The 27441-nt window shown below is 44.3% G+C and overlaps 1 protein-coding gene across 1 annotated transcript in view; it reads left to right on the top strand.

Annotated features, from left to right (window-relative positions):
• The window catches only part of LOC115087945 (fibroblast growth factor 18-like), a 104209-nt gene that overhangs the window by 66777 nt on the left and 9991 nt on the right, over positions 1-27441 (top strand). Inside the window, exons 3-4 of the mRNA XM_029595716.1 lie at positions 19762-19939; positions 27140-27246. Coding sequence (XP_029451576.1) covers positions 19762-19939; positions 27140-27246 — 285 coding nt within the window. The remainder of the gene's footprint in view (positions 1-19761; positions 19940-27139; positions 27247-27441) is intronic.

Genomic DNA, 27441 nt, shown 5'->3' with positions numbered 1-27441 from the left:
CAGAACTATTATCCTATTTGTCTCTATGCCCTTGTTAACATATAGTGGAGTGCTACCCCTCTAACAATCTGATCCATCCTATCATTGCAATATAATTTGCATCCTGGTATCACAGTAACCCATTGTTTGAGTTCCTTCCACCAGGATTCTGAGATACTAATTATATCTACCTCTTTATTCACCGCTAAACACTATAAATCTCCCATCTTCTTTTTTAGATTTCTAGCATTTGTATACAGACATTTCAAATTATGTTTTTGTTTGCATTAACAACCTGCTTATCAGTTGACAGGGATGATTTGGAATCTTTCTGCTCTTTACCTAAAGGCACCAGGGATGCCCTAACTTCCTTGTTTGTTAGTATCCTTTAAAGGTACATCATTCCAATTCATGTGCCTCTAAACGACTGTCTGCTTTCTCCTATCATCTAGTTTAAAGGCTGCTCTTTCTTCTTTTTAAAGGTTAATGTCAGCAGCCTGGTTTCACTCTGTGCTGCAGTTTTATTTCTGTAAAAAGAAAAGAAAGAATATTTATTGCTCTTTTAAAATAGTAAAAGAGAATTAGTCCTTTTAAATATTTTTACATTTTTTTAGCGGCTTTTAAATTGATATGTTTTTAAGCCTTTCTATCACCTTTGCCAGCTGGTTTTTATCTATTTATGAAGTAATATAATTTTATTTAATATTAATTTACTGTTGCCCTGAAAACATTATTTTTAGTGTTACTTCCTGCTTTCCCTCCCAACCTCTGGGAGATACACTGACCAGGCGGGATTACCCTTGACTTTTAGAACCCGGAAGGGAAGAGAGCAAAGTGTAGATGATCTCCTTTTGGTAATATCAAAGGACTCCAGTTCAAGAAGAACTTCAGAAAACCTGAATCCCATTGCTACTGAAGCAGGGGAGTCCACATTACATCACAACAAAGAGGGGTTTTTACATTAATATCTCAGGCTTTCTTGAATTCTTTCCCTGTTTATCTCGCCTCCACCTCCACTGGGATGGTGTTCCACACATCCACCACCCTTTCTGTGAAGAAATATTTCCTGCTATTACTCCTGAGTCTACTTTCTTGAAGCCTCATACCATGACCTCTTGTTTTAGGGTGCTGGTTCCTCTGATAAAGGTTTCCTTCTTGTCCATGATATATACCTTTGAGGTAGTTGAACATCTTGATTGTATATCCCCAGTCTCTTCTTTTGAGTGTACCAATTAGGCACTGGCATACAGCGCCCCTGCTCCAGGTTTATATTTCAGTGACCCAAATGCCACTGTCCTCCCTCCTCTCTGACCCTCTGAGCTAGCCTGCAAACCCCTGCAACTTTAAGGGGAAAGGTCAGATGAGATGCTTAAATTTGGGGGTTTGTGATATTTTCCTTGCCCCCACCCTCACATCCGGTGAAGCATCCATCCTTAAGTTTCATCTCATAAGGCTTTTATACTTTTTTGTGGTAGTCTTTGTCTGGACCCCATTCACCTTGTCTGTATTTATGGTGAGGAACAGCCTCCAGAACCGGACACAATATTTTAAGTGAGGTCTCACCAACAACCTCTACAGTGATAACATTGCCTCCCTTTTCTACTGGTCACGCCTCTTCCCATGAACTCTAGCTTCCCTCTGGCCCTGGTCACCACCTTTCGATACAGTCTTGGTGGAGTGGGCAATTCAAATGAGGTCAATTGGAAAAGCTGTGACCTCATTTGATTTTAAAATAGCAGGAATTAAATTAATTTTCATTGCCATATAAGGGTTCAGAATTGCAGAAACAGATAGTGCTTCATGACACAATTGAGGGACATTGACAAAGTTGTCTGTGAGGAACAGCAGGGTGTCCTGGGTAAAGACTGAGTGATATTTGCAAAGTTATATGTTGTGCTCAGTAATGGAATAGCAGGGTTTAAGCTGCCCTGTGATTGTTCACTAAAATTTCTATTTAGATCCAGCTTTGAAGCAGAGATGGTACAAGATATAGTCTGCTATACCCCTAGGTATATGGGCATTATGGCATGCACTGGCCATAGGAAAGAAGGGCCTCTAGAGTGATAGCATGTTGCCTTCAGTCAGAGAAAAGAGGTTTGCCTCCTGGTTGGGCTGGCTTTTGGGGGTGCGACCTAGGGAGATGCACAAGACGCCAAGCACTAAGGGTTATCAGCACTGTAGGTAAGTTTTAGGGGTACAGGAACCTGTCTGCTACAGGGCACTTCCAGTTCTCCTCCCACCCCACCTCATGATCCTAAGTTCAGGAAAAGACAATGTTTTCTCCAAAGAATTAGACTTTTATTTATCAGATTTGGCAGGATTAGCATTTAGAAAATAACAACAACACATGTCTCTAACATCCTTGCTACTGAGCACCAGTTTACCTTAAGGAAAGGTCTGCACCATAGGTGTCTTAAAACATGCCATAAACCTTAGCCTGCGTAATATATTAATACTTAGGATAACTTATCCCTGGTCCCATCTTCAGGCAATTTCCCTGTTTACCTCTGAAGCAGGCTCTGGCTGGAGGTCTGGAGAATGTGGGCAGGGGAGGAGGCTTACTTCCTTGTCTGGTATTGGCAGAGCTGCAGGGCTTTTCTCGGCTTCTCACTGCCTCAGATTCCACGCCACCATCTGACCCCAGGCAGGGTGTTTCCTCTCTCTGGTCTCCTGACCACACCTAGTCTTCTCCATCCTCAATGGCAGGGGGTGCTGGGGCTGCTTTGGGTCCACTCCCTTTTTCCTTATTTGCCCCCATCTTAACCTTTCCAGCTGATAAATATGCATAAGCTTGTGCATAATCACATAGTGGGTGGAGGGTCTTTGCCACAGTGCATGTCTTTTCCCCCTCCCCTTTTCTTTGGGGAGGATGCTGCCACATCTGGACCAAGGCTGTCTGCTACATCAGCTTTTCTCCATTTGAGTGCTCCCCTCTGACCTCTGGACTTCCCTTGTCCGGTCAGTGACTTCTGCTTTTTGGTCAAAGTTGCTGCATTGTTCCTCTGCCTTGGTTTTATTTACACAGGAGCTTACAAACAAGCAGATCTTGATAAGTATCCTTCAGTTCTGGTTAAAGTTTTTCAGTTGGGCAAAGTTACTTCTTTTTCCACTGCAACAGTGTTTTTTTGGCATGCAGCATACTTGTCAGCATCCCTCTTAGGCTATTATGATTCATATTGGGTGCTTTCCATGGCTAAACATGAGATACCTCCCGATAGTGCCACCTCCTGATATGGTGTTGGGCCTAGGAAGAGCCATGGTCCCTCTTCTGATAGGGCCCACAGAGCAAAAAAGAATTTCTGCTGAGTGCTATCCCTTCCTATGGAGCCAAAATGCTGTTACTGTTGTCCCTGCCGGCAAAAGTATAGCACTTGGGGCCTGGCCTTTCTAAATGCAGCTTCCCACTGCTAGCACCTCTCTCCCCCATAGTAAACTGAATCATGTAGGAGAGAGATGCTGATAGCAGGAGGTAGGGCTTACAAGTGCCAAGTAGGGGTGTGCATTCGTTTTCGCCGTATTGGCGATCCGCAACGTATATTACACTATTGGTAGTATTTGTGGAGAAGCGAAACGTATCGCGATTCCCCACGAATACACGAATCTTCCCCGAATTATACGGCCACCTAAATAAAAATTTAAACAAACCCCCCACCCTCCTGAACCCCCCCCCCCCCCAAGACTTACCAAAACTCCCTGGTGGTCCAGCGGGGGTTCCGGGAGCCATCCCCTGCACTCACACTCTCGCTGCCGGTTTCATCATGGCGCCGATAGCCTTTGTCACAGGGGCTACCAGTGCCATTGGTCAGCCCCTGTCACATGGCCATCAGCGCCATCTTGTGCTCCTACCATGTGACAGGGGCTGACCAATGGCACCGGTAGCCCCTGTGACATAGTATGGACAAAGGCTATCGGCGCCATTTTGAGTACTGGCATCGGACGGCCGGAGTGCAGGCGGTCGCTCCGGGACCCCCGTTGGACCCCCAGGGACTTTTGGCCAGCTTAGGGGGGCCTCCTGACCCCCACAAGACTTGCCAAAAGTCCAGCGGGGGGTCCGGGGGCGACCTCCTGCACGCTGGCCATCCGATGCCAGTACTCAAAATGGCACCGATTGCCTTTGCCCTCATTATGTCACAGGTACCGACGGTCGGCCCCTGTGACATGGTGAGGGCAAAGGCGATCTGCTGCCAGTATTCAAAATGGCGCCAATCGCCTTTGCCCTCACTATGTCACAGGGGCCGACCGCCGGTACCTGTGACATAGTGAGGGCAAAGGCAATCGGCGCCATTTTGAGTACTGGCATCGGATGGCCAGCGTGCAGGAGGTCACTCCCGGACCCCAGCTGGACTTTTGGCAAGTCTTGTGGGGGTCAGAAGGCCCCCACAAGCTGGCCAAAAGTCCCTGGGGGTCCAACGGGGGTCTCGGAGCGACCTCCTGCACTCCGGCCGTCCGATGCCAGTACTCAAAATGGCACCGATAGCCTTTGCCCATATTATGTCACGGGCTACCGGTGCCATTGGTCAGCCCCTGTCACATGGTAGGAGCACAAGATGGTGCCGATGACCATGTGACAGGGGCTGACCAATAGCACCGGTATCCCCTGTGACAAAGGCTATCGGCGCCATGATGAAACCAGTACGTCGGGTGTGAGAGTGCAGGGGATGGTTCCCAGACTCCCCGCTGGACCACCAGGGAGTTTTGGTAAGTCTTGGGGAGGTCAGGAGGGTGGGGGGTTGTAGTTAATTTTAATTTTAGCTGGGACACGAATATAAATCGCCGTATTAACGCATCGGGGTGCCATACGGCCGAATGCAACGTATCTGCTCCCCGACGAATCCGAATCACGAATGCAACGTATGGCGTCTCTCTGTACATCCCTAGTGCCAAGTCCTCAGCACTGCTCTACTGTTGGCAGGATTGGAATGGGTTAGGAGTGGAAGGTAAGAGCGAGGAAAGAAGAATAGCAGAAAAGGGGATAATAGGGGTTGCAAGCATGGAAAGTGTATTGGGGAGCAAGGATGGAAGTTGAGAGCAAGGAAGGGAGGATGGAAGTTGAGTGAGGCTGCAGGCAGTGATGTGAGCGATGCTGGATTTTTTACCAGGAGGCACCAATTTCAGTTTTTGCATAAGACGCCAATTAGCCTAGAGCCAGCCTTGGCATCAGGAGTTTCCTAGTGCGTCTGAGATAGTGAAGAGTTAAATAAACTTGCCAAAAGAGGGGTTGTGGGAATATTCACTTCAGGACTCTCTCATTGCTTCCATCACAACAATCGCGGAAAATTACCTATTAGTTGGCAGAGTACGCCCTTTTGTTGGAGAGGATTGCCAGGATATGGTGCCTCAGGGACATTTCCCACCAGAGTGCAGACCTGCAGAGCACTTCCTGGGGTGTATCCAGGTATTTTGTTTGATTTGAATCATTGATGACATGAAAGGAAGAGTGCCAGTTATCTAACCACTGTTATTGGCAGTTTAAGTATTATCCTCCTGAGCTGGAGCTAGAGGGTGAGATCCAGCTAATCTATTACAAAATTAGTTACACTGGGCAGAATAATTCTGGTTTTCTCTTCTGCTCCAGCTTCTTCTCCTCCCGCCATGGAAAGGACCCTATAAAACCCATTGCAGGAGCCCTGGCTGCTACTGGGCTCTATGGAGAACAGAAAGCCAAGACTGAGAGGCACAGAGCAAACTGTGTGGGGTTTCCAGCATTACAGTGACAGGGAGCAATGCGGAATAGCATTCAGACGCATTGGTAGAAATGTGTAAAAACCCAGCATTGAATTTACAGGGAGCACTACCACTCAAGCATAAAGTTTGTTCTCAGGTATATGAGGGCTTAGAACTAAAAAAAAATTAAAATTGAAATTAAAATTGGGTTCTCCTTCTGCAGGTCATTTCCTAATTACTAAATTTCAGCAAAAATTACCACAAGTGCAAAAGCTGTGGTGAGCCATTCCTGCAGCTCCTAAGTCATTAATCTTAAGAGTTACCTTTTTCCAGCTCTGACGTTCCTGGAGATTCTAGTCCCTGATACAGAAATCCTCATGAAGACACCTTTAGTTCTGTTACCTGTCATTTCTTTGATTAGATGTTGTTGTCCTTCTCATAGTTCTCAAAATCCTTCATATCTTTCATCAAAAATCCTCTCCCCCTGAGGCCTGCACATAATTAAAAGGTAGCACTCTGGGTTTCAGACACCTCCCCCGCCCACATGCTATCAGGAGAGGAGCTGTGTTTAACTGCAACCGGAGTAGTTATTAGAACAGTTCATAGACAGCTCTGTTGCTATGTTGAAATGGCCCATTACAAGAAATCCAACAGGGAAAATGGAAATATGGGAGATAGTGAGGAGGAAGGGTACTAGAAATAGGGGAGATGCTAGAAATAGGGGAGAAAGGTGCTGAAAACCTAAACATTATTGAGGAGTCTGAGATAAAAAAGGACCATTTGTAGTTTGACTTGAATGCCTGTATTTGCCTGGTTTAGATCTTTGCTCCTAGTTTGAATAATTGCACATTAACACTTCATTTTAAGGCACTTTTTTTTTAATTCTACACAAACCAAAAATCTTTGATTGCTCACATGCATGTGAATCAATATGGATTAATAAATACATAAATAATCAGATGTTGGCTCTCATCTGGGTGGAAGCTGCTTCTGATTACCTGAGTGAATCGGAGCCAGATCTCTGCAGAGTTGAATCTGGGTTTGAATCAACTTCTAGGAGGATTAAGTAACTCTAATCAGTAAATGATAAGAGCTCCCTGTATGGGTGACCTAAGTAGGTGGCAATTGAAAAGCTTGTAAGAGGGAAAGTTCAGGGAGAAATAGGAAGGTCTCTCAATATTCCATTGAAAGACTCTAGTTAAACATTTTGGAGTAAATTTTCAAAACTTTAATACACATACAAATTAGCATATACACATGTAAGAAGCCGCTATTCACATATTCCAGATTTTATAAAAGTCGAAATTATATGTGTATTTTCACTTCCAGGTGCACTTTCCATGGTAGAACCAACAGTTAAGTGTGTAAGTTGCTTTTTAAAAGACATTTACACATGTACACTTGCCAACTTACTCGCATATTTTTACACCTGTTAATTATCTGGCGGAAGTGATATGAAACCTGTTTATTGTGTGACACTAACTGGGCCAGATTTTTCAACCTACGTGTGGGTGTAGATTTGTGCGCGCAACCTGGCGCGCACAAATCTACACCCGATTTTATAACATACGTGCGCAGCCACGTGCATTTTATAAAATCCGGGTCGGCGCACGCAAGGCGGTGCACACTTGTGCACCTTGCACGCACTGAGCCCTAGGGGAGCCCCAATGGCTTTCCCCATTCCCTCCAAGGCCGCTCCGAAATCGGAGCGGCCTTGGAGGGAACTTTCCTTTCGCCCCCCCCACCACTTCCCCTCCCTTCCCCTATCTAACCCGCCCCCCAGCCCTACCTAAATCCCCCCCCACCTTTATTATTTAAGTTGCGCCTGCCTCTGGACAGGCGTAGGTTGCGCGTGCCGGCCAAGTGCCGGCGCGCAATCCCCCGGCCTAGCAGGCCTTCTGAGGCCTCTGGCCACACCCCCGCCCTGCCCCGGACCGCCCATGCCCCTCCCATTTTTTCGAGCCCCGGGACATACGCACGTCCCGGGGCTTGCGCGCGTCTCCGAGCCTATGCAAAATAGGCTCGGCGCGCGTAACCCCCCTGCGCGTGTAAATCCAGCCAGATTTACATGCGCAGGGCTTTTAAAATCTGCTCCACTGGGTGTAAGATCTGGGTGAAATTAAGGGAGTTCAGGCTGAAGAACCAGGAAGGTCTCGATGATCTGGGAAAGAACTGGGCAAACTGCTGGACTAATTGGTAAACTGGCTAATTTTATTTATGTGCACATGTTTTACAATAGGCCGACTTACACAACAAGTAAGCCCTACTTTACTTTTGCATGTAATATATGTGCACGCATATTATTAAAATAGGAAAAGTATGCTTGCTCAATGCATTGATATACATGGTTTTAATGCACTGCATGTATTTGCACATATGTTGTGGAGTAGAGATCTGCATATTTTATAAAACATGTGTATATCATACACACAGGCTATTAAATAATTGTGTATATCTGCTTGTAGCCGTATATACACATATATGCTGCAATGTGTATTTGTTTGAAAGTTATCCTCTCAGACCCCAAATAAACGAGAACTGACTTTAGAAATTGGGGAAATTCTATATAATAAATACATTTTCTGAAATTTGTTTTTGGACTTGATGGTATGTCTTGACTAGGTTGTACACTGTATGAAGCAGGGGCTGTACACTACAGTGCTATTTACATCTTGTAGCACTATAGAAAAGAGAAGTAGTAGTAGAAGTGGTATAGTCTCATTGAAGGATAGAATGCATTCTAAGCTGATTTAGTGCTGCCATTTGGAATATGATAACTTTGTGTGATAATCTCCCTTCAATGAATGCTACTGCTACATGCAGCCAATTGGCGACTCACCTCTTAGCTAAAGTGGCAAAACCACTGCTTTTGGGGCCTAAATGAGCCTTCGTGAATCCTTGTAGGGACTTATCTTGCAAAGTCTGTAGGGCCATCAATCACAAAAATCTCCTCTTAAAATATTTCTTTTTCATCTCTCTCTGACTTTCTTGTCCCATGCACTGAGCATCCTCTCCCACAAGAAGACTGGTAAAAATTAACCTGTTATTAAACTAATAGTAGTAGCTGCCATTCGCAGAAAAGATAATTCTTCATCTCTAGAGACATACTCCTAATATATTTCCTAACATATTTCCCTGAGTTATTTTTAATCTTTCTAACTGACTCCAACCATTTATGCTGTAACTATTGAAAAGTGCTCAGCATTGCTTGGATAGTCTGGTCTATAACAGCCTATGTGTGTGAGTGTGTGTGTATGTGTGTATGTGTCTGCCCTTGCCTGTAGAGATGTGATAATGCCTTTGCCTGTATGTGAGGGTGCCTCTGTGTGTGTGTGTGTGTCTGCTTGTGTGTATGTGTTTATGTGTGTTTGGGGGAGCCCATGTGTGTGGGTTCCTGTGTATGTGTGTGTCTAACTGTGCTTATCTGTGTGTGTGTGTGAGTGTGTGCATGTGTGTATGTGTCTGCCCTTGCCTGTAGAGATGTGTCAATGCCTTTGCCTGTATGTGAGGGTGCCCGTGTGTGTGTGTGTCTGTGTGTGTCTGCCTGTGTATACGTGTTTATGTGTGTTTGGGGGAGCCCATGTGTATGGGTGCCTGTGTGTGTGTGTGTGTGTGTGTGTCTAAACTGTGCTTGTCTGTCTGTGTGTGTGCATGTGCATGATAGGGCTTTGCAGACAGAGCATATTGTTTTTGCACAGTGCACCTTCTATTGTTCTGGCAGCACCTGGTGGCCACAGACAGACAGTGTGACCAACCAGGTTAATTCTGCCATCAGTGACCATCTTCATTTCACCATGTCACAAACAAAACTGATGCATATGCAAATGTGCTTCGATCCATTCAGTAAAAGTAGAAGGGGGCTATGGAGGAGGAGGAGGAGCTTTTAAGCATTCCAAAAGCTTCTTTGCCTGCCTGACAATGAAACAGAAAACAGGAAGGAAGAAAGGGTGTGTATTGATTTGTTTGTTTCCTGGGATACAGTACAGTGGACCAGTTGAATGACAGAAAAGTACAGTAGTCAGTCTGCTGTAGTGATTATTTTGATCATGAGCAACAGCAAATCTCACTTCCACTCTTGTATGATCTTGTGATCACTCAGCTTTAGCAATCAATACAAAGCCTGCTGGACTGATCATTATGGTCGGATTCCACTGCTGCCTTAAGGAATGCATGCTAAGCAATACTTAGAGAATAGACATGCTTTTTGGATGCCATAATGCCCCTCCATACCCCTATCAACTATACCACATCTGTGAGCTGGTAGTGACTTCTCATGTTTAAGTTGCACCTTTTTGATGGTAAAAGTGCATTTAACAAGTGATGCAAAACATATTTGAGTGTTTGCAAGTAGAAGTGATATAAATCTATGAGTTTTTAAATACAAGTTTAAAAAGCACATGCTTGGAGAGAGACACAGAAGTTATGTTTTCGCTCCTGAAAAATCCAAGCTTGGCCCCCACCTTCTCAGCATATTTATCAAGGGTCTTCCATAGGGACAGATTTCAGTGAAATTTGGTGGGAAAGATGAAACCTCAGTAAGAGACTCTCCGACCAAATTTCAGTCAAATCCATTCATGGGACAAGGCACCCGAGTCTCGACAGATACGATCTTGGAGACAGGCAACTTCCACTGATGAAACATGCCTAATAAGAGCAATGCATGTTTTATAGGTAGAGCTGAACGGAGAAAAGAAAGGGATTGAAGACAGAGAGGGAAAAGGAGGAGGAGAGAGGGGGTGAGAAGGAGAAAGTGAATGAAAGAGGGGAGAGAAGGCAAAAGAAAGAAGGCATATGATGCTGATGACATACCCTTTTTGCACATCTCTCTGTTTATAATAAGATACTGTAATGCTATAGTATTAAAAGTTGGAGGGCTTGAGGTACTGGCAGTGTAATAATGGGATCAGGTAGATGATACACAGGCCAAGGTGTTTATCACAGTCCTGATCTGTCATTAACGGGTTTAAATCTGCCTATGCTATGGCATTATTCCTATTACTTATTACTGTTGAACTGAAAAATGCAGTTCTTGTGGTTAAAAATATAATTCAGTGTTTAGTTTTTAAGTACCTAGAGCTTGATGCATCCAAATTTATAGTCATTTAATTCAGAGAGTGGAAAAATCCCAAACAGCAATTGTTGTAAAAGTACACGCTTGGGAAATATTCAATAAAAAAAAAATAAGAGAAACTATTCTTTGTGGTCTGAAATAAATATTCAGCGAGTACAGGAGGAGGAGCCATAATAGACTCATGGTTTATGCTCTCTGCTGCACCCACAGAACATTTATTCACTCTACTGCACCCCCTTGCAAACACTTAGTCCCCCCAGTATATTGCTTTGATTCACTTCTAACAGCCCTCAAACTTGAATATATTTCTTCTAGCTCCAGGTTGGCAAATTCTGGGCAGCATGACTCTGATTATTTCATGTGGAAAGTTTTCTGACAAATATTACACCTTTCATATTTAGGGACAAATAGAGCAACACGCTGGAACAAACACTATCAGAACCACTCTCCTCCCAAAATGTAATAACCTTCCTCTAGGACTATAGATTTTCCAATACAAAAGTGACTTCTACAGGGCCAGTGGGGATTATGATGTTTGCCTTAGTTTCATGCATACCATGCCCACCATCTCTCTTATACTAATCCACCATGCACTGTTTATATGTGTGGAATATAAATCTTTTGAATGAATGAATGAATGAATGAATGAATGATTGAAAACATAAATAAATGTCAATATAAGTTTATTTGCATTTACATCATTACTCCTCTTTCTCTTAAACTCATTTAGTCACACCTTATGCATGCATAATTATACTCTACACTCTTTCTACATGTAACATTACACATTAATACTTCTTGACTCCTCAACCATATAGCACAGATCCATGGAACTATATTTTTCTAGGACTGTCAGAATATCAAAACACCATTATAATACACATATACATATATTATTCAGTCACAATAGCAAGCAACACTCACCCATAGTGACATAATATAATACTGATTAGATATATACAATACTAGGAAAATCTACTTTATATAATCACAACTGTATCACAAAATCTACTGCATACATATTTTGGACACCTTCCTCTTTCATGGCCTATAAAGAATACCTCAAGCTACAAATTTGCACTCAGATCTTCTAATACAGTGGTTTTCAAACTTGGCCTGGGGGTTTCCCCAGCCAGTCAGGTTTTCAAGATATCCACAATGAATAAGCATTTTTTCCATGCAGTTTATGCATATTTATCTCAGGACAGGTTTGGAACCAGCCCAGTTCTGGAAGCAAGCATAGCTAATTAATTTGGTTTTCAGACTAGTGACAATCAATATGCTTGAGACAGATATGTATACACAAGCTCTTCGATGTTTGCAAATCTATCTCATACACATTCATTACGGATATTCCTACTGATTAGTTGTATCTCTAGGACAAAAATGGCAACCACTGCTTTAGTACTTACACATAACACCGCAAAACAATTCATATAGGAACTGATGCCACACACTAGAAACAAGATTTTTAACTGCAGAAGATAAAATAAAAAAACAAACCTTCACATTTTGGTACCTTCTAGTAGGTTGAAACAATGGTGATAGGATTGGGGTACGACTGTGGCTCTCCTTGCCTCCTTAATTAGTATTTGAGGCACTTGGTGGTGTCCATGGATACTACTTTTCTTCTAACCTCAGGGACAGCATGTTGACTTGATCGACTAAAGAGAAATAATATTAGCCAGCTAGAACTCAGACCCTTTTATACATCCTCCCCAACCAATGAGAAAGAGCACATTAAACATCAGGCTTATAGAGAAATGAAACTATGGGAGTGGCCAAAGTATGAAACAGTATTGCAGAAAAGATCAACATAGGGATACTGAGAATGGTATTTGTGAAAATACCATTCTCAGTATCTGTAACTGTAACTAAAATTCAACCACACAGTCTGCACAAAATGAAAAGAAAGCTTGTAACACTTTGGAAGAACATGTGTGCACACAACACCAAAGAGCCAAAAATCCCATGACACATTGAAATAACACATTAAAAACATACAGTCTATGACCAAAACCCTCTACCAAATGCATGCAGCACAGATGGCCAATCCACAGAAAAGGCAGGGAACATATGATAGCTCAGCTAGGCTCACACGCATGAAATGGACATAGGCGCTTTGTCACATGTACGTTCGTTAAAAACACACTGCAGGTGGATTCACATTTACTGTTTGACATTTACACACTGTTTCATTCAACAGAAAATCTATATTCATTGTGCCACTAATTATGATGTACTAGATATTATGGGAGGCATGATTAGATCAAAAGAGAAAACTATCTTCATATACTGAATGTTCCAATATGCATGTGTGGCCTTGGGGGGCTGGAGAACAAGAAATGTATTTTATTTATTTATTTAAAATTACTTATAACCTGCTCTCTGCAAAGTTCAGGGCGGGATACAATAGTACATGAATAATAAAAACAATAAAAACAATAACCAGAAAATGGAAACAACTCAAAAAAACAATCCTAATACATGGAGAATTGCAACGTGCCCTTGATGAGAGATCATACTAGTGTTCAGGGTAAAAATAAAAGGTTTTTTTTAAGGATCCTGTTCCTGTTTTAGATCTTTAAATGCAATGTTAAATAAGAAAGTCTTCAGGGTCTTTCTGAATTCTTTAGTCTTCAATAATACGCAACTGAAAAGGGAATGAATTCCACAGCGAGGAGCCAGAGATGGAACAGGCCAATCTCTTGTTGAATCAAGTCTACCAAACCGGTGGGAAGGAACCTCCAAGAGCTGCTGAATAGAAGGCTAGAGGGAGTGGCTAGGTGAATACATTTCCAGTCTTGCATTTATCCAAAGGCTAATTCGTATAAAAATAACCTGGACAGCGGCTTAAGAACATAAGAACATGACATAATGGGTCAAGCCCAGCATCCTGTTTCCAACAGTGGCCAATCCAGGCCATAAGAACCTGGCAAGTACCCAAAAACTAAGTCTATTCCATGTTACCGTTGCTAGTAATAGCAGTGGCTATTCTCTAAGTCAACTTAATTAATAGCAGGTAATGGACTTCTCCTCCAAGAACTTATCCAATCCTTTTTTAAACCCAGATATACTAACTGCACTAATCACATCCTCTGGCAACAAATTCCAGAGTTTAATTGTGCGTTGAGTGAAAAAGAACTTTCTCTGATTAGTTTTAAATGTGCCACATGCTAACTTCATGGAGTGCCCCCTAGTCCTTCTATTATCTGAAAGAGTAAATAACCGTTTCACATTTACCCGTTCTAGACCACTCATGATCTTAAACACCTCTATCATATCCCACCTCAGCCGTCTCTTCCCCAAGCTGAACAGCCCTAACCTCTTTAGCCTTTCCTCATAGGGGAGCTGTTCTATTGCCTTTATCATATTAGTTGCCCTTCTCTGTACCTTCTCCATCGCAACTATATCTTTGCTTCCCAGGAAACCCATTTTTATTATATACAAAAACAAAAATATACAGAGCCAGCTTACATCAGCAGCTTCTACAACAAAAATTCAGATATACTCATACATCCAGGTCCTTCTCCCAGTCAGGGCAAAGTGCTCCTTTCTGGGCCTGGGTTTTTATTTCCCTCCTCAGAGAAACACTCTCTGACCTGGTTTTCCATCTTGAGTATCTCTTAAGGTAGATCAGGCTAGATAGCCAAACTTGGCCCTTTAAGGTGTTCTGATGGCCTGGCCTGTACACCCCTTCACAGCGTGGGTAACTTCTTTCAGATAAACCAAGCTGCAGAAATAGGAGGTGCAAGTGTAGTAACTCTGTACCCTTAAAACTTTACGTAAATTGCCTTTTATAAGGGCAGTTTTCACAGATATTTGCTGGGGTGAAATGGCTTCCTGTAAATGTACAGTCCTCAGATATGGCTAAAAGTGTGTACAGCTGCCAGAGCGCACATACTTTCATCCATCCTAAAAAGAGGCACTGCTGTGGGCATGCAGAAGTTATGGGAATAAAATAGCACACATGCAGGTGAGTTTCAACTATTTGCATGCTATTTTGCGCCCACTCAGCCACCTGCACAAATAGGTGCAAAGTACTTTTAGTGCATGTTCTTTCTGGCCAATAATTTTTAAAAGGGAAGCAACACCAATTGCTTCCATTTGAAAATTTGCATAATATATGCATGTTAAAAGTGCTTATGTTGTTTGCAACTATGCAGACTATAGATATGTTGCTGAGTGGACAAGTGATTTTTAGCTTCTTGCCCTAATTTGAACTGATATGATGGTGTCAACATATTCAGTGGCTTCATACACCTACGGTAATTACAGATGTAGATGACTTCAGAAGAGTGAAGTCACCAACAAAGGGATAAAATGGCTTGTGCATACAGTAATTAAGCTAGCATATTATGTGCAGGAATAGCCCAATGGTTAAAGCAATAAGCTGGAGACTAGGGTTCAAATTTGTCTTATCCCACTGCAGGGGAGGTTCTATAATGAGGTAGGGTGAGGCAGCCACTTCAGGTGGCAGAATTTTGAGGCAGCAAAAAATGCCCCTCTCAGAACGTCACTGTGGCGTCCGCCTCAAATTGCCTGCCCCTGCCACAGCTGCCAACCTGGGCCGGAGGCGGTTGAAGAGAGTGATGTTGTGGGTGTTGCGCAGGAGGTGGACCCTTGGGCCGAGGTGGTGTTGAGGCTACCAGCAGGGCAAGCCCTACGGGTCCCCACCGTCGGCAGGCAGAGCTAGCTAATTGACGGAGGCCGGCTGGAGCTTCACCAATACCAGCCCTCGTTCCCCACAGGTTGAGCCCTTGGGTACTGGGGCTGGCTGGACTTAGGTGGGCCTCCGTCCGAGATCTTCTCAGGAACGACGAGGAAGTCAGCTAGGGGCCAGCAGCGGCAGTAGGAGTAGGTGGTCTGATCTGGACGAGGTGAAGTCCTGGAGACGCGGGTGCCAATGAGAACAGGAGGCAGACAGAGAGCACCCGAATAAGAACAGGCCGAAGCCTGAGAGGCCAAGTCCAGAGTAAGTTCAACAGGAGAGTCGAGGAACAGGGTAAAGTCAGGGCAGGCGGCAAGCAAGGAAGGAGTGGCAAGACTAGTGCAGATCAAAACCAGAAGTCGGTTGGAAAATGGTCAGGCAAGGCAAAGCTCAAACCAGGAGATGGGCAGGAATGTAGTCAGATGTAGCAGAGGTCAAAGCCAGGTATCAATCAGTAGCGGTGATCAGACGAAGCAGAGGTCAAAGCCAGGAATCAATCAGTAGCGGTGATCAGACGAAGCAGAGGTCAAAGCCAGGTATCAATCAGTAGGAGACAAGCACGGTAGACACGGAACACAGGAGCAGGAACGGATACCAGGATCAGGAACAGTCAGGAACACAGATGAAGCAGGAACAAACCAGGAACCGGGAACACGGAGGAAACGCAGGAACAAGCAACTAAGCACACGACTAGCATGGAGATCTGTTGCCAAGGCAAGGAAGCACTGGCTGGGCCCAGCCTTAAGTACCTGGACCCAGTGACGACATCATCAGGGGCCGTGGGTTGGTTTCCCGCTGTGGCCCCTTTAAAAGTAGCCTAGGGAGGGGCACGGCGCGAGACGGCGGTGTCTCCCCGTGGACCACGCGGGGAGGCCTGCCGCAGAGCTGAGACATCCGCTGCAGATCTGGGAGCATGGGGAGCGGCCTGGACACGGAGGCAGCTGCCCAAGACTGGAAGAGAGGCAGAACCAGGCGCTGGAGCAGGCAAATGGGGGTGAGAGGGCCCAGTCACAGGTCTGCCGTGGCTGGCCCACGCAACAGTGGGCCGCTGGCGGAGGCCAGGCCAATGGCGGCTGAAGAAAGGAGGGACGCTGCAGAGGCCAGGTTTACGGGGCCGAAGAATGAGAAGAGGCTCTATGTGAGAGAGGAAACTTGCTTGTGTGTGTGGCAGCTAGCTTTGGGGGTGGGGATGCAGCTTGCGAGTGTGTATGAGAGGGTGTGTGTATGCATATGAGAAGGTGTGTGTGTGTGTGTGTGTGTGTGTGTGTGTGTGTAACAGGCGAGTATGGAAGAGGGAGAGAAGGGAATGAGTGAATATTTGTGTATGTATGTATGGATGTTTGTAGAAAAGGGAGAGGGGGCAGGGTGAGAGGGGTAGTGCCATCTTCTCCCTCGCCTCAGGCAGCAGATGCCTTGAGCCGCCCCTGTCCCACTGACATGGCTTGAGCAAGTCACTTTATCTCCTGCTGCCTTAGGTAATATCTAGCTGGGAGATGCATCAAGCTGCGGTGGTACTCTAATGCACATTAAAGAGCGTGTATCGCACGATATATATAATATTTTGCATCTTCCTGCCCAGTTTCTCTACCCTATTATAATGACCTTTATTGTTTGCAATTTGCATGCATGAATAATGCAAATGCATGCAAAAGTCATTACTAAGCAATCTTAAACAAATATTTTTTTGCAGCCAACTGAGAAAGTGGTCAGCCGCGATCCAATATCTACAGTTTTTGAAGGGCAGTAAATATGAGGCGGGAGCCTGGGACCCTAACACGAGCCCCCAAGACTCCCGCCTCACATTTAAAGAGCCAGTAAAGAAAAAAAAAATAGGTGCGCAGCCAGAGAGATTGAGTGGGGGTCAGGGCTGATCTCTGGCTCAACCAGGGGCCACCACTTAAGGAAACCCCAATTCTCCCAAAGTGAAAAAATACAAAAATGAGCCTGCGCAGTGATGACCTAGGCGTGCCCAACCCCCACAAAGGTTTAAAAATAGACATTGACAGCCCCATCCCCCCCAATCCCTCTCCTAAGTCCAACAATTAAACTAAAGGTCCCGACCCCCTCACCTCCCACGTCCTGGCCTCTGACACCCCCCACCCCCTCCCTGAAAGGTTTACATCCCAAAAAAGCATCCAGGCTCTCCCCTCCTACACTTCCCGAACCTTTACAGTTTGTAGAGGGTCCTGCGTCAGGGCCTGGGCGATTCCTCATATCTGGTTTGGTCGGCTCCATTTTCAAAAATGGTGCCAACTTGACCTCGCCCCAGTCATGTGACAGAGGAAAGATCTGGGGATCGGGCCCAGGCCAAGTGGCCGAGGATGAGGTCTGCTGGTGTCCCCAGCATCCTCTGCCTCCCTATTCAATTGCCCTGGGACAGGCTCTGCCGCAGTCTGTCAAGATGTGGGGGTGGCGGCGGCAGCAGGAGTCATGTTTATCCGAACATCATCTCCTGCTGCCACATGGCCAGTCTTGCGGTCTAAGCTATGATGGTGGCTTCACGGCAGCAGGAGACAATATTTGGATCAATGCGACTCCTGCTGCTTGTTGGGGGGGGGGGGGCTATAGGGAGGTGTATTGCTACTGATCAGATCGGGCTGGGGTTTGGCTTGTCCTTGCCTGATGGAAGTTTCACTGAATTCCTTTTAGGCCCTGGTCACACGCCACTGCCAGCAACTCTTATTTCAGGGGTGGGAGTTGGAGGGCCCAGGTCGTGGTAGCTGTATATTTTGGGGAGGTCAGAGGGGGTCCAGGACTCACCCAGGCCCCAGCAATTTTTGGGTGGCATCCCCAGGGAAGCCGCAGGCAGGTCCTGGGAAGCCCTGGAGTTTTTTTTTTTCCTTACCTTTTTTTCCCCCCCCAAAACAAAACAAAAAGAAAACCAACAAAACGGAATTGGGTTTTTTTTTTTTTGTTTCATTTTGAAAACGGAATGAAATGAAATAGGATTGTGCATTCAATAAAAATGAAATAGGAAATGTCAATGGCATTTATTAACGAACAGCACTGAAAAATGTAATATTGTCCCTCATAGAAACATGATGGCAGAAAAAGACCATATGGCCCATCTAGTTTGCCCATCCATCTAATTTATCTAGTCCTTACAACTCCCATCACTCCCTCAGAGACCTCCTGCATTTATTTCAAGCTTTCTTGAATTCAGATACCATTTTTGTCTCCACCACCTCCACTGGGAGGCTGCTCCATGCATCTACTACTCTCTCTGTAAAGAAATATTACTCCTGATTCTACCTCCTTTCACCCTCATCCCATGACGTTTAAGTACTTTTAGATATGTCGGAACCCGCTTAGCTCGTCAAGTTCATTATAGGTAGGCTGTAAAACGTTTGCAATAAATAAATAACCACTAGGCTACTCTTCCACTGTAATACAGTCAAGATGAATTGATTCATATGTAACCTAGCATGTGCATTTGTTTCAAATAAATTTCAAAATCATGATGAATTAGGGCAATTTGTTTCATCTGGGGGCCGCAAAACAAATTGGGAGTCCCTGCAAAAGAAACGAACCTTATTTGTTGCATTTGTTTGAAATGAATGCATCAGACCTAGGCCAGGCTGGGGCCTCTCCTAGGGCATATGTGTCTTTATCCCTCTTATCCAAGGATTTCCTTAAGTGCTTGGGTCTTTAAATTTGGGAATTCTTACCCTTCTTCAGGGACATCAGTAAAAAGTGAAGGATTGAAGTAGTAGCCTAGTGGTTAGAACATTGGGTTATGAACCAGGAGACCAGGGTGTCATTTCTTGTGACCTTGGGCAAGTCACTTTACCCTCCATTGCCTCAGGTACAAACTTAGATTGTAAGCCCCTTAGATTGTAAGCCCCCTGGGGATAGGGAAATACCTACAGTACCTGAATGTAATCCACTTTGAAGTGCTGAAAAAAGTTACTCACAGTTCTTCTTAGATGAACAACCAAGACAAAGTTCCTGGAAAAGTGGAGATTCTACATGGTGTACGGCATAATCCTTCTAGGTAGCTGGAAACAGCCCCAGACTAGGAGTTGGATGAAATTCTTCATGCTGGGTCAGGAACAAAACAGAGAAGTTCCAGGAAGTTGAGCTCCCAGGAACTTCTCAGAACTATATTCAGTTTCTACACCAGGGGCTTCTTAATCTGGGCACACAATTTAAAGGCACATGCACTTATTTGATACAGATTACCCTAGGACTACTTGGAATATTCTGGAGGTCCTATTTCAGTATGTGGGCCACAAATGTAAGCAGATTGCTTGACTTATCCACCTATCTTCTCAGATATTTGAAAAGCAGAAGGCTACATCACTTGTATGTTTTGTCTTCATTTTCTCTTTTGCAGGAGTCCCACCAGACAGTGGCAGACTTTCGAGTGTATGTAGAAAATCACACCCGGCACCCAGATGAATTGAGTAGGAAGCAGATCCGGATCTACCAGCTATACAGCCGGACTACAAGCAAGCACGTCCAGATCCTTGGCAAAAAGATCAATGCCAATGCAGAGGATGGCAACAAGTATGGTAAGGCATAGTGCCCATCTTCATAAGAGGCTAATATTAATTTTTTATGTGTTTTATGTAGTGATTTATCCAAAGCATCCATAGACTTGAATCATGAATGAGGACTGAAAAGGGTTACCTGGTCAGAAAGAGATGAGGAGAAAGTTCTTTTTCAATCAACGCACAATTAAACTCTGGAATTTGTTGCCAGAGGATGTGGTTAGTGCAGTTAGTGTAGCTGTGTTCATAAAAGGTTTGGATAAGTTCTAGGAGGAGAAGTCCATAATTTGCTATTAATTAAGTTGACTTAGAAAATAGCCACTGCTATTACTAGTAATGGTAAAATTGAGTAGACTTAGTTTTTGGGTACTTGCCAGGTTCTTATGGCCTGGATTGGCCACTGTTGGAAACAGGATGCTGGGCTTGATGGACCCTTGGTCTGATCCAGTATGGCATGTTCTTATGTTCTTATGTCTTGGCAGAGTAGTTAAATTAATAATAGTAAAATCTGAAGACTGAGAAGTAAAGACTAGAAGAGATTGGCCAATGAGGGAAATGCAGGAGCAAGTCAAGGCAAGCCACAGAAGAGTAAGCGGAAGCAGATAAAGAGGAATTTATATGTGAGGGGTTTCCCATTAACGAGCCCTTTTCCATCATTTAAGAAACCCTGGAGGAACCTTGGGTGAGGGAGATTGCCTGTTTTCACTTGGATGCTGCTATAGATTTGAGAAAATGTGTTAGAATATCCACACCTGTCTTTTCTTTCTAATTATAAGTGGGAAATGTGGTACTATGGATGACCACTAGAGGGATTCATTCTGGTAAAATTACTCATGTTTACATTGCATTAATTGGAAGAAGAGTTGATGCTCTAATTGGGAAGACTCGCTTTAAGAGAAATGGGTGGAACAAGGTCCTGTAGAGGGAGTGTTTCTCCCATTGTAAAAGGGCTGGCAGGGGATTTGGCAGGGAAAGTTCCATATGGATTAGTTTTTGGAGAAAACGAATGTGGGGAGTGAGTTCTGCCTGGGATCGTCTCTCACTTGAGAGGGAGCCAAAGAGGCTTTTCTCACTCAAGGGGAAAGGTCAGGAGGCCCCCCCAAGCTGGCCAAAAGTTCTTTTTGGGCCGAACGAGCCGTCCGGCGCGAACGAGCCGGGAATCACGTGACGCCGCGTCACTCGACGTGCCGCCGACGTCACATGCTTCTCGCCAAGGATTGCAGAAATGACGTCCTCACTCCTCGCTCGATCACCAGGGAGTTGTGGTAAGTCTGGGGGGGGGATTAAGGAGGGTGAGGGGGTTTAAATTTTTTTTTTTGCACATATGTACATATACCCAACTCATTGGATTTTTTTTATGTCCATATTGGCCGCAAGTGGGACCCCCTTTCGGACATAAAAAATATGAACATAAAATTTGCTCTGCACATCCCTAGTATTAGTACTATATATTTTCTCATATCTTTTCACCAGAAAGGGGAAGGATCCCACAGGGCTGAGGGGCTGATGGGCCCTGTGTTTACTTTTTTTTTTTTATCATCTTTTTATTGAAATTTTCAAAAATTAAACAACCAGTTGCCATGGAATGCGTTTCAACAATGACATTAATAAGTAGGAGACAACTCCCCCCACTCCCTCCCTCCTCCCTCCTCCCCACTCCCCACCCAGGCTCAGTCCGAGTGTAGAGGAACACTTGAGGGGTAGTCAGCTTGCTTTAGTCCTCTCAAAATCTTATAATGCAGTTTTTCATCTGTGTTGAAAGGCTGTCCCAAAAAGATTTCCAAATAGAAAGGCATTCTGTAATTGCTGTCATGTATTCAAATTGAAGAAGTTTATATATCCTCGTTCTCCATTGGCCAATCCTAGGTGGTGAATTCACGATCCAAGTAGACAGTATGGATTGCAGCGCCACTAAGAATGCCTTACAAAGGAACCCCTTGTCCTGGGCTGAAAGAGCATCCATAGGGCCCCTGTACAGTCCCAACAGACAAAGCTGCGGGGATTTACGTAGCAAGATATGCATCATAGTTTCCAAATTTGTTATAACGTCGTCTCAAAATGAGGATATCATTGAACTTTCCCAGAGACTATGGTAGTATATGTCCCTTGTGCAGAGGAACACTTTAAACAACTATCTGCATCACACATCTTGGCTGCAAACGATTGTGCCTTTTTGACATATATATACATTGGAGAACCTTGTAGCCACTTCAAGAAAAGTCACACTCTCTACAGATGTGAAACGTCGCTGCAGCGACAGGGTTACCTCCTCTTTTGTCAGAGTGAGGCCTGCATGTTTCTGCCATTTAGCAATTATGGTGGCTAATATGTCATCTGTAGGGATAGATATGATTGCCTTATTTAAGCTGGAGCAGGAGTTTGGCTTACTTCCAGTCCCCCTAAATACCTCCCGAAGTGATGAAGAGGAAAAGATCTGAGAGTGCCTGGTACAAAGTTGTTGTATGTAGTGACTGGCTTGTAAATACGCATAAAAATCCTTGTGTGTTAAGTGGTACTGCGTTTGTAGGTATTGGAAGCTGTGTACCTTATGCGTGTCAGGGTTGAGAAAGCTATCTATACTACTCAGTCCGACTCTCTCCCAGTTAAAAAACAAAGGGTTGTCCAGTCCTGGAGGAAATTGTGGATTACGACTAAGAGTTAGAAACACAGAATGAGAACTCGCTAAGCACAGCTTGTTTACACATGAATTGGACAAGGCTTGCCTGCTAGAGCGTATGAGCACGCTGCCCCTAAAGGAGACTGGAATCTCTTGCTCCCTGATCTGTACTAAGTTGCCTGGCAGGAAGGGTTTTAACCATTCTTGTATATGTGCCAGTCCTTTATGTGGCGGAGCATGCATGCCAAATTATAGTCCCTCCAGTTTGGACATTTCAAGCCCCCAATGGTAGTGTCTAACATTAATGAGCTCAAAGGGAGACAGGGCTTGTGTTTCGCCCAAAGAAAAAGGCAAAGTATCTTGTTTATACGGCCCATCTCCTGCCGTCTAATCCAGAGGGGCAATTGTTGCAGTACATAGAGTCATTTGGGTAGTTCAGCCATCTTAACAAGAAAGATTCGCCCAGTAAGAGATAGGGGTAGAGAGGACCAGTTTTGCAATTTAGTTTCCATAGAATTTAGTAGCGGGAGAATGTTGGCATCATATAGTTGACCAGGTTCTTTCGTAAGCTTGATCCCCAAATATTGCATTTCTGTTTTAACCTACTTCAGGGGGAAGACCCCCCCCCCCCCTCCAGTTAGCCTCTACCTCCCCAGCTATCTCTAGGGCCTCTGATTTGTCTACATTTATTTTAAGTCCTGCAAACGAACCAAATAGGGTCTGATGATGTAAAATCCGTTCTCAGGATGTTTGGGGAGAGGTCAGGAATACCAAAACATCGTCTGCAAATGCCGCTGTCTTGAATGTCTGGGAACCTAATGCATACCCTTTAATCAATGGGTCCTCTTCTATTTTTCACAGGAGAGGGTCAATGGACAGGACATACAGCAGGGGGGATAAAGGACATCCCTGCCGTATGCCATGGAATAAAGAAAAGTCTTGAGAAACATGACCATTAGCTAAAATTGCAGATTGCGGGTTGTGATAAAGCATGGAAATATATTTTACTATATCCCCTGAAAAACCATACTTTCCCAAGATGGAAAGCAAATATTCCCAGGGTACTCGATTGAAGGCTTTTTCAGAGTCAAAGCCCACAATCATAGCTGGGCACTGACACTTCTTAACTTCCTCCATCGCAATCAATAATTTAGTGGTGTTAATGCTTATGGCCCTTCCTTTCACAAAACCCACCTGACTGGGACATATAGCGTGGGAAAAACCGTACTGAGACGATCAGCCAGTATTTTAGCAAATAACTTTGCCTCAAAATTCAGGAGAGATATAGGACGATAAGATGCTGACTTAGACAAATCTTTCCCTGGTTTCTCGAGAACAGTAATATATGCTCTGGTAAAACCAGGGGGGAACTGTCCTTGTCAACACGTGGCTCTGTTCATCTTTTAATTTATCAATGATTGTTTTGCCCCTCTGGATGCGGACTAATCTGACTAGGAGTCTGCCCGATCTATTTTCAAAGCGGAATAATCTATGTGAGGCTACCAATGCCTCCTTCTGAGCTTTCGCATGAAGAAGGGTATTAAGAGCTGATAAAGCAGCCCGATATTCTGCCAGATTGGCCTGTGAGTTCCTCAATGTCAGACACTGTTTTGCAGCTTTGACACGCTCTAATTGAATGATATTTTTGTGCAAGTCTTTGGCCCTTTTAATTAATTAAGCTGTAATGTCCCCCCTCATAACCGCTTTACTTCTTTCCCAAAACAATGTAGGGTTGTCAACATGCTGCAAGTTATGTCTTGTATAATCTTTCCATTTGGTTCTGAGGAATTTTTGGAAGTTAACATCTTTGGCAAGATAACCCGGAAATCTCCAAAGCCTTGGGCCTCCCACATAGGGGAAAATTCCATCCAGATCATAGCATGATCTGTGATTTCAACAGCCCCAATTTCTGCTGATTTTGTTTTTGTAAAAAGCTTTTCCAATATCAACAAATAATCAATTCAGGACATTGTGGCATGTGCCCTAGACACATGCGTGTAATCCCGCTCGGTGGGATGCAAGGTTCTCCAGATATCAATGAGATTCAACTGCGTACATTGGAACTGAATTCCCTTTACGTTCCCCCTAACTTGCTGTGATCCAGCATTAGATCTATCTAACATCGAATCATGCACACAGTTAAAATCTCCCATCAAAATCAGTTCACCTTTATGCAGTAGTAATATCTGTTTGACTAGTTTTTGAAAGAACCTATGGTTGTACTCATTGGGTGCATATACATTACAAACTGTAAATTCATGTCCCCTTAGTTTACCCACTAATATTTGATATCTGCCTTCCGGATCCGACATCTGTTGGGAAACTTGGAAGTTTAACAATTTATGGATAAGCAGTGCAACCCCCACCTTTCTTTTTTGGGCTGGGGCGTAGAAACATTGGCCTACCCAACTTTTCCTGAGTTTCTTACTTTCCTCTGCTGACAAATGAGTTTTTTGTATCCCTACAACCTGGGCTTTGTGATGCTGTAGTGCACTTAACATATTTTTTCTCTTGATCGGTAAGCCTATGCCGCCCACATTCCAAGAGAAGCATTTATTAAGGCTTCCCATCCTAGAGTTGCTTAATTATCTGCCTGTCTGCCTGAATAGCCCCAGTTATTTTCGGCGTCGATAGACCCCCAGCCTGGGCCATCAACCTTTGGCGCCATCGCTCCAACAAATGGAGGGCTCTAAAAGAGATGCATATCATTTGCATAGATGTCAGAAAGCTAAAGATGCTCAGTTTACTGAATACTCCGTGTTTCATGTTCTGCTTGGACCTGCCCTTACCCCCATAGACTATATCCTTCCCTTCTCAACCCCATCCCCATCCCCCTCCCCCAAACCTTTATCCTCCTCCCTTCATTTCTAATGTTGAAAACCCGCATAATTAAAACTTTACCGTGTTGCCAACGTCCCCAGTAAACTGTGGGAAAACATCCGTGTAGTATGCGTTCAGGTGCCATTCCCCCATGTCCTGTACGCGTTACCAAGGGCTGACGGATAACTCATGCCTGCAACATATAACAAAATTAGGTACCAGTACCGTTCAACAGCTAATAAACTCAGTAACTTAGTGTGAGCAGTAGTTCATGCTCCTAACACCAATACTACTTCTCACAACTGGTTTCTTACTCCTCCAGTGACTCTTTTTAGTCAGTCACCCATGTCCTCAATCTCCGCCATAACAATTGGGTGTGTCGCGAAGGCCTCATGTTTTCAGCAGCCGTTTCAGGTTGTAGATGCCGCCTCTTTATTATGTATTAGCTCACGGGCTTGGTCCGGTGTTTCACAAAGCATAACTTTTCCATCTTTCCATATTTTTAAGCGCGAAGTGTATTCCTTTATTTACCAAGTCACTGCACACTTGTGAGAAAATTCACCTCTGGGCCACCACCGCTGCTGAGAAGTCTTGAAAAATCATTATTTTGCATGACTCATAGGCAATTGCTCTAAGTCTCTTATATGCGGTGAGAATTCTGTTTTTCTGTGCATAATTCAAGAATCTGGCAATTACGAGGTGAGGTCTGTCCCCCCAATTGCTTTTTAATTCCAATCCTGTGGGCGCATTCTATAATTAGAGTGCCTTGCAGGTCTGGCAGATCCAGCGCTTTAGGGAGCCACTGTTCCAGCATTGTGCTGAGCTCTCCGTCCCCGATTTCTTCTGGCAGGCCCAGAAATCTTAAGTTGTTGCATCGGGAATGGTTCTCAAGGTCCTCAGTTTTATCCTCTGCGGCCTTGAGCTTTGCTTCTAGCTGCATCACACGTGTGGTGAGTGCGTGCGTATCATCTTCGACCACCAAAATGCGGCCTTCTGCTATCTCAATGCGCCTGCCGAAGTCTTGAATCGAGTCCTTGAGTTCCCTAAAATGTGTGGAGATGCTATCAAATTTGTGATCTAAAGCAGCCACTACAGCCGCAGTCAGCCTGGTGACTGTCGCTTCATCTGAGGGGAGATCCGCCAGAGATTCACTCCGCTCCGCCATTTTGGAATCTGTAAGCTTCCCTTTCTCTTTGTTTTTGTGCACCAACCTCGAGGTCATAATTAGACCTTCCGGGTTCTGGCTGTGAGTTTCTTCGATTGTTCCTGGCTCTTAGGCAGCAGTACACCACGCAGGTTGACGAATAAAAGTCATGACAGGGCTCTATAAGTTGTTTATTAGGAGAGGTGGCACCCGGAGCTCCTCCGCGTGCAACTAGTTGAGCTCACTGCATTAAGTGATCTCTCGTAACTCTACATCACGTGATCTCTCGTAAGTCTGTGTTAACTTTTAAATATTTAACAAGATGGGGATCAGATACCTGGCTAACTTTAGGGCTGCAAACTCTCTGACCAGACCTAGCTGGGTAAATGTATCCAGTTAGCACTGAAGATAAATGCTAGCTGGATTAATTTAAGCTCCACCCCTGCAATGCCCCTGCACCTCTTACTTTTTATCTAGTTAAATTTTAACTGGGTAGTAATTTACCCAGTTAAAAGGTAACTGCTGAAAGAGATGGGAAATCCAAAACTTGGTGTCTGTCCGACTAAAGTCAAAGTTAGCTGAACAAACCTTTGTCAATGTCAGCTTCAGAGTAGCTAACACTTGTCTTTTGTCTTTTCAGCACTCCTGGTGGTAGAAACAGACACATTTGGAAGTCATGTTCGAATAAAAGGCAAAGAAACCGAATACTACATCTGTATGGACAAGAATGGCAAGGTCCTGGGAAAGGTATGTCCTGGGAATCCCTAACCTTCAGTCTGTGAGGTTCAGTCATGACCAACAGCAGCCCTAATTATTACAGTAGAGTGCTCTTACTGCAGAGCACACTGGAATCTTGATTAAAGGGTGCATTATAAAGACAAGCTGTTATAATGAAAGCAGTTCATCATTAAATACTTGGTTGTATTTTCAGCACCTATTAGT

The sequence above is a fragment of the Rhinatrema bivittatum genome, chromosome 1 (genome assembly GCF_901001135.1).
Source record: "Rhinatrema bivittatum chromosome 1, aRhiBiv1.1, whole genome shotgun sequence".
NCBI classification, from domain to species: domain Eukaryota; kingdom Metazoa; phylum Chordata; class Amphibia; order Gymnophiona; family Rhinatrematidae; genus Rhinatrema; species Rhinatrema bivittatum.
This window is presented reverse-complemented; position numbering and strand designations above follow the sequence as displayed.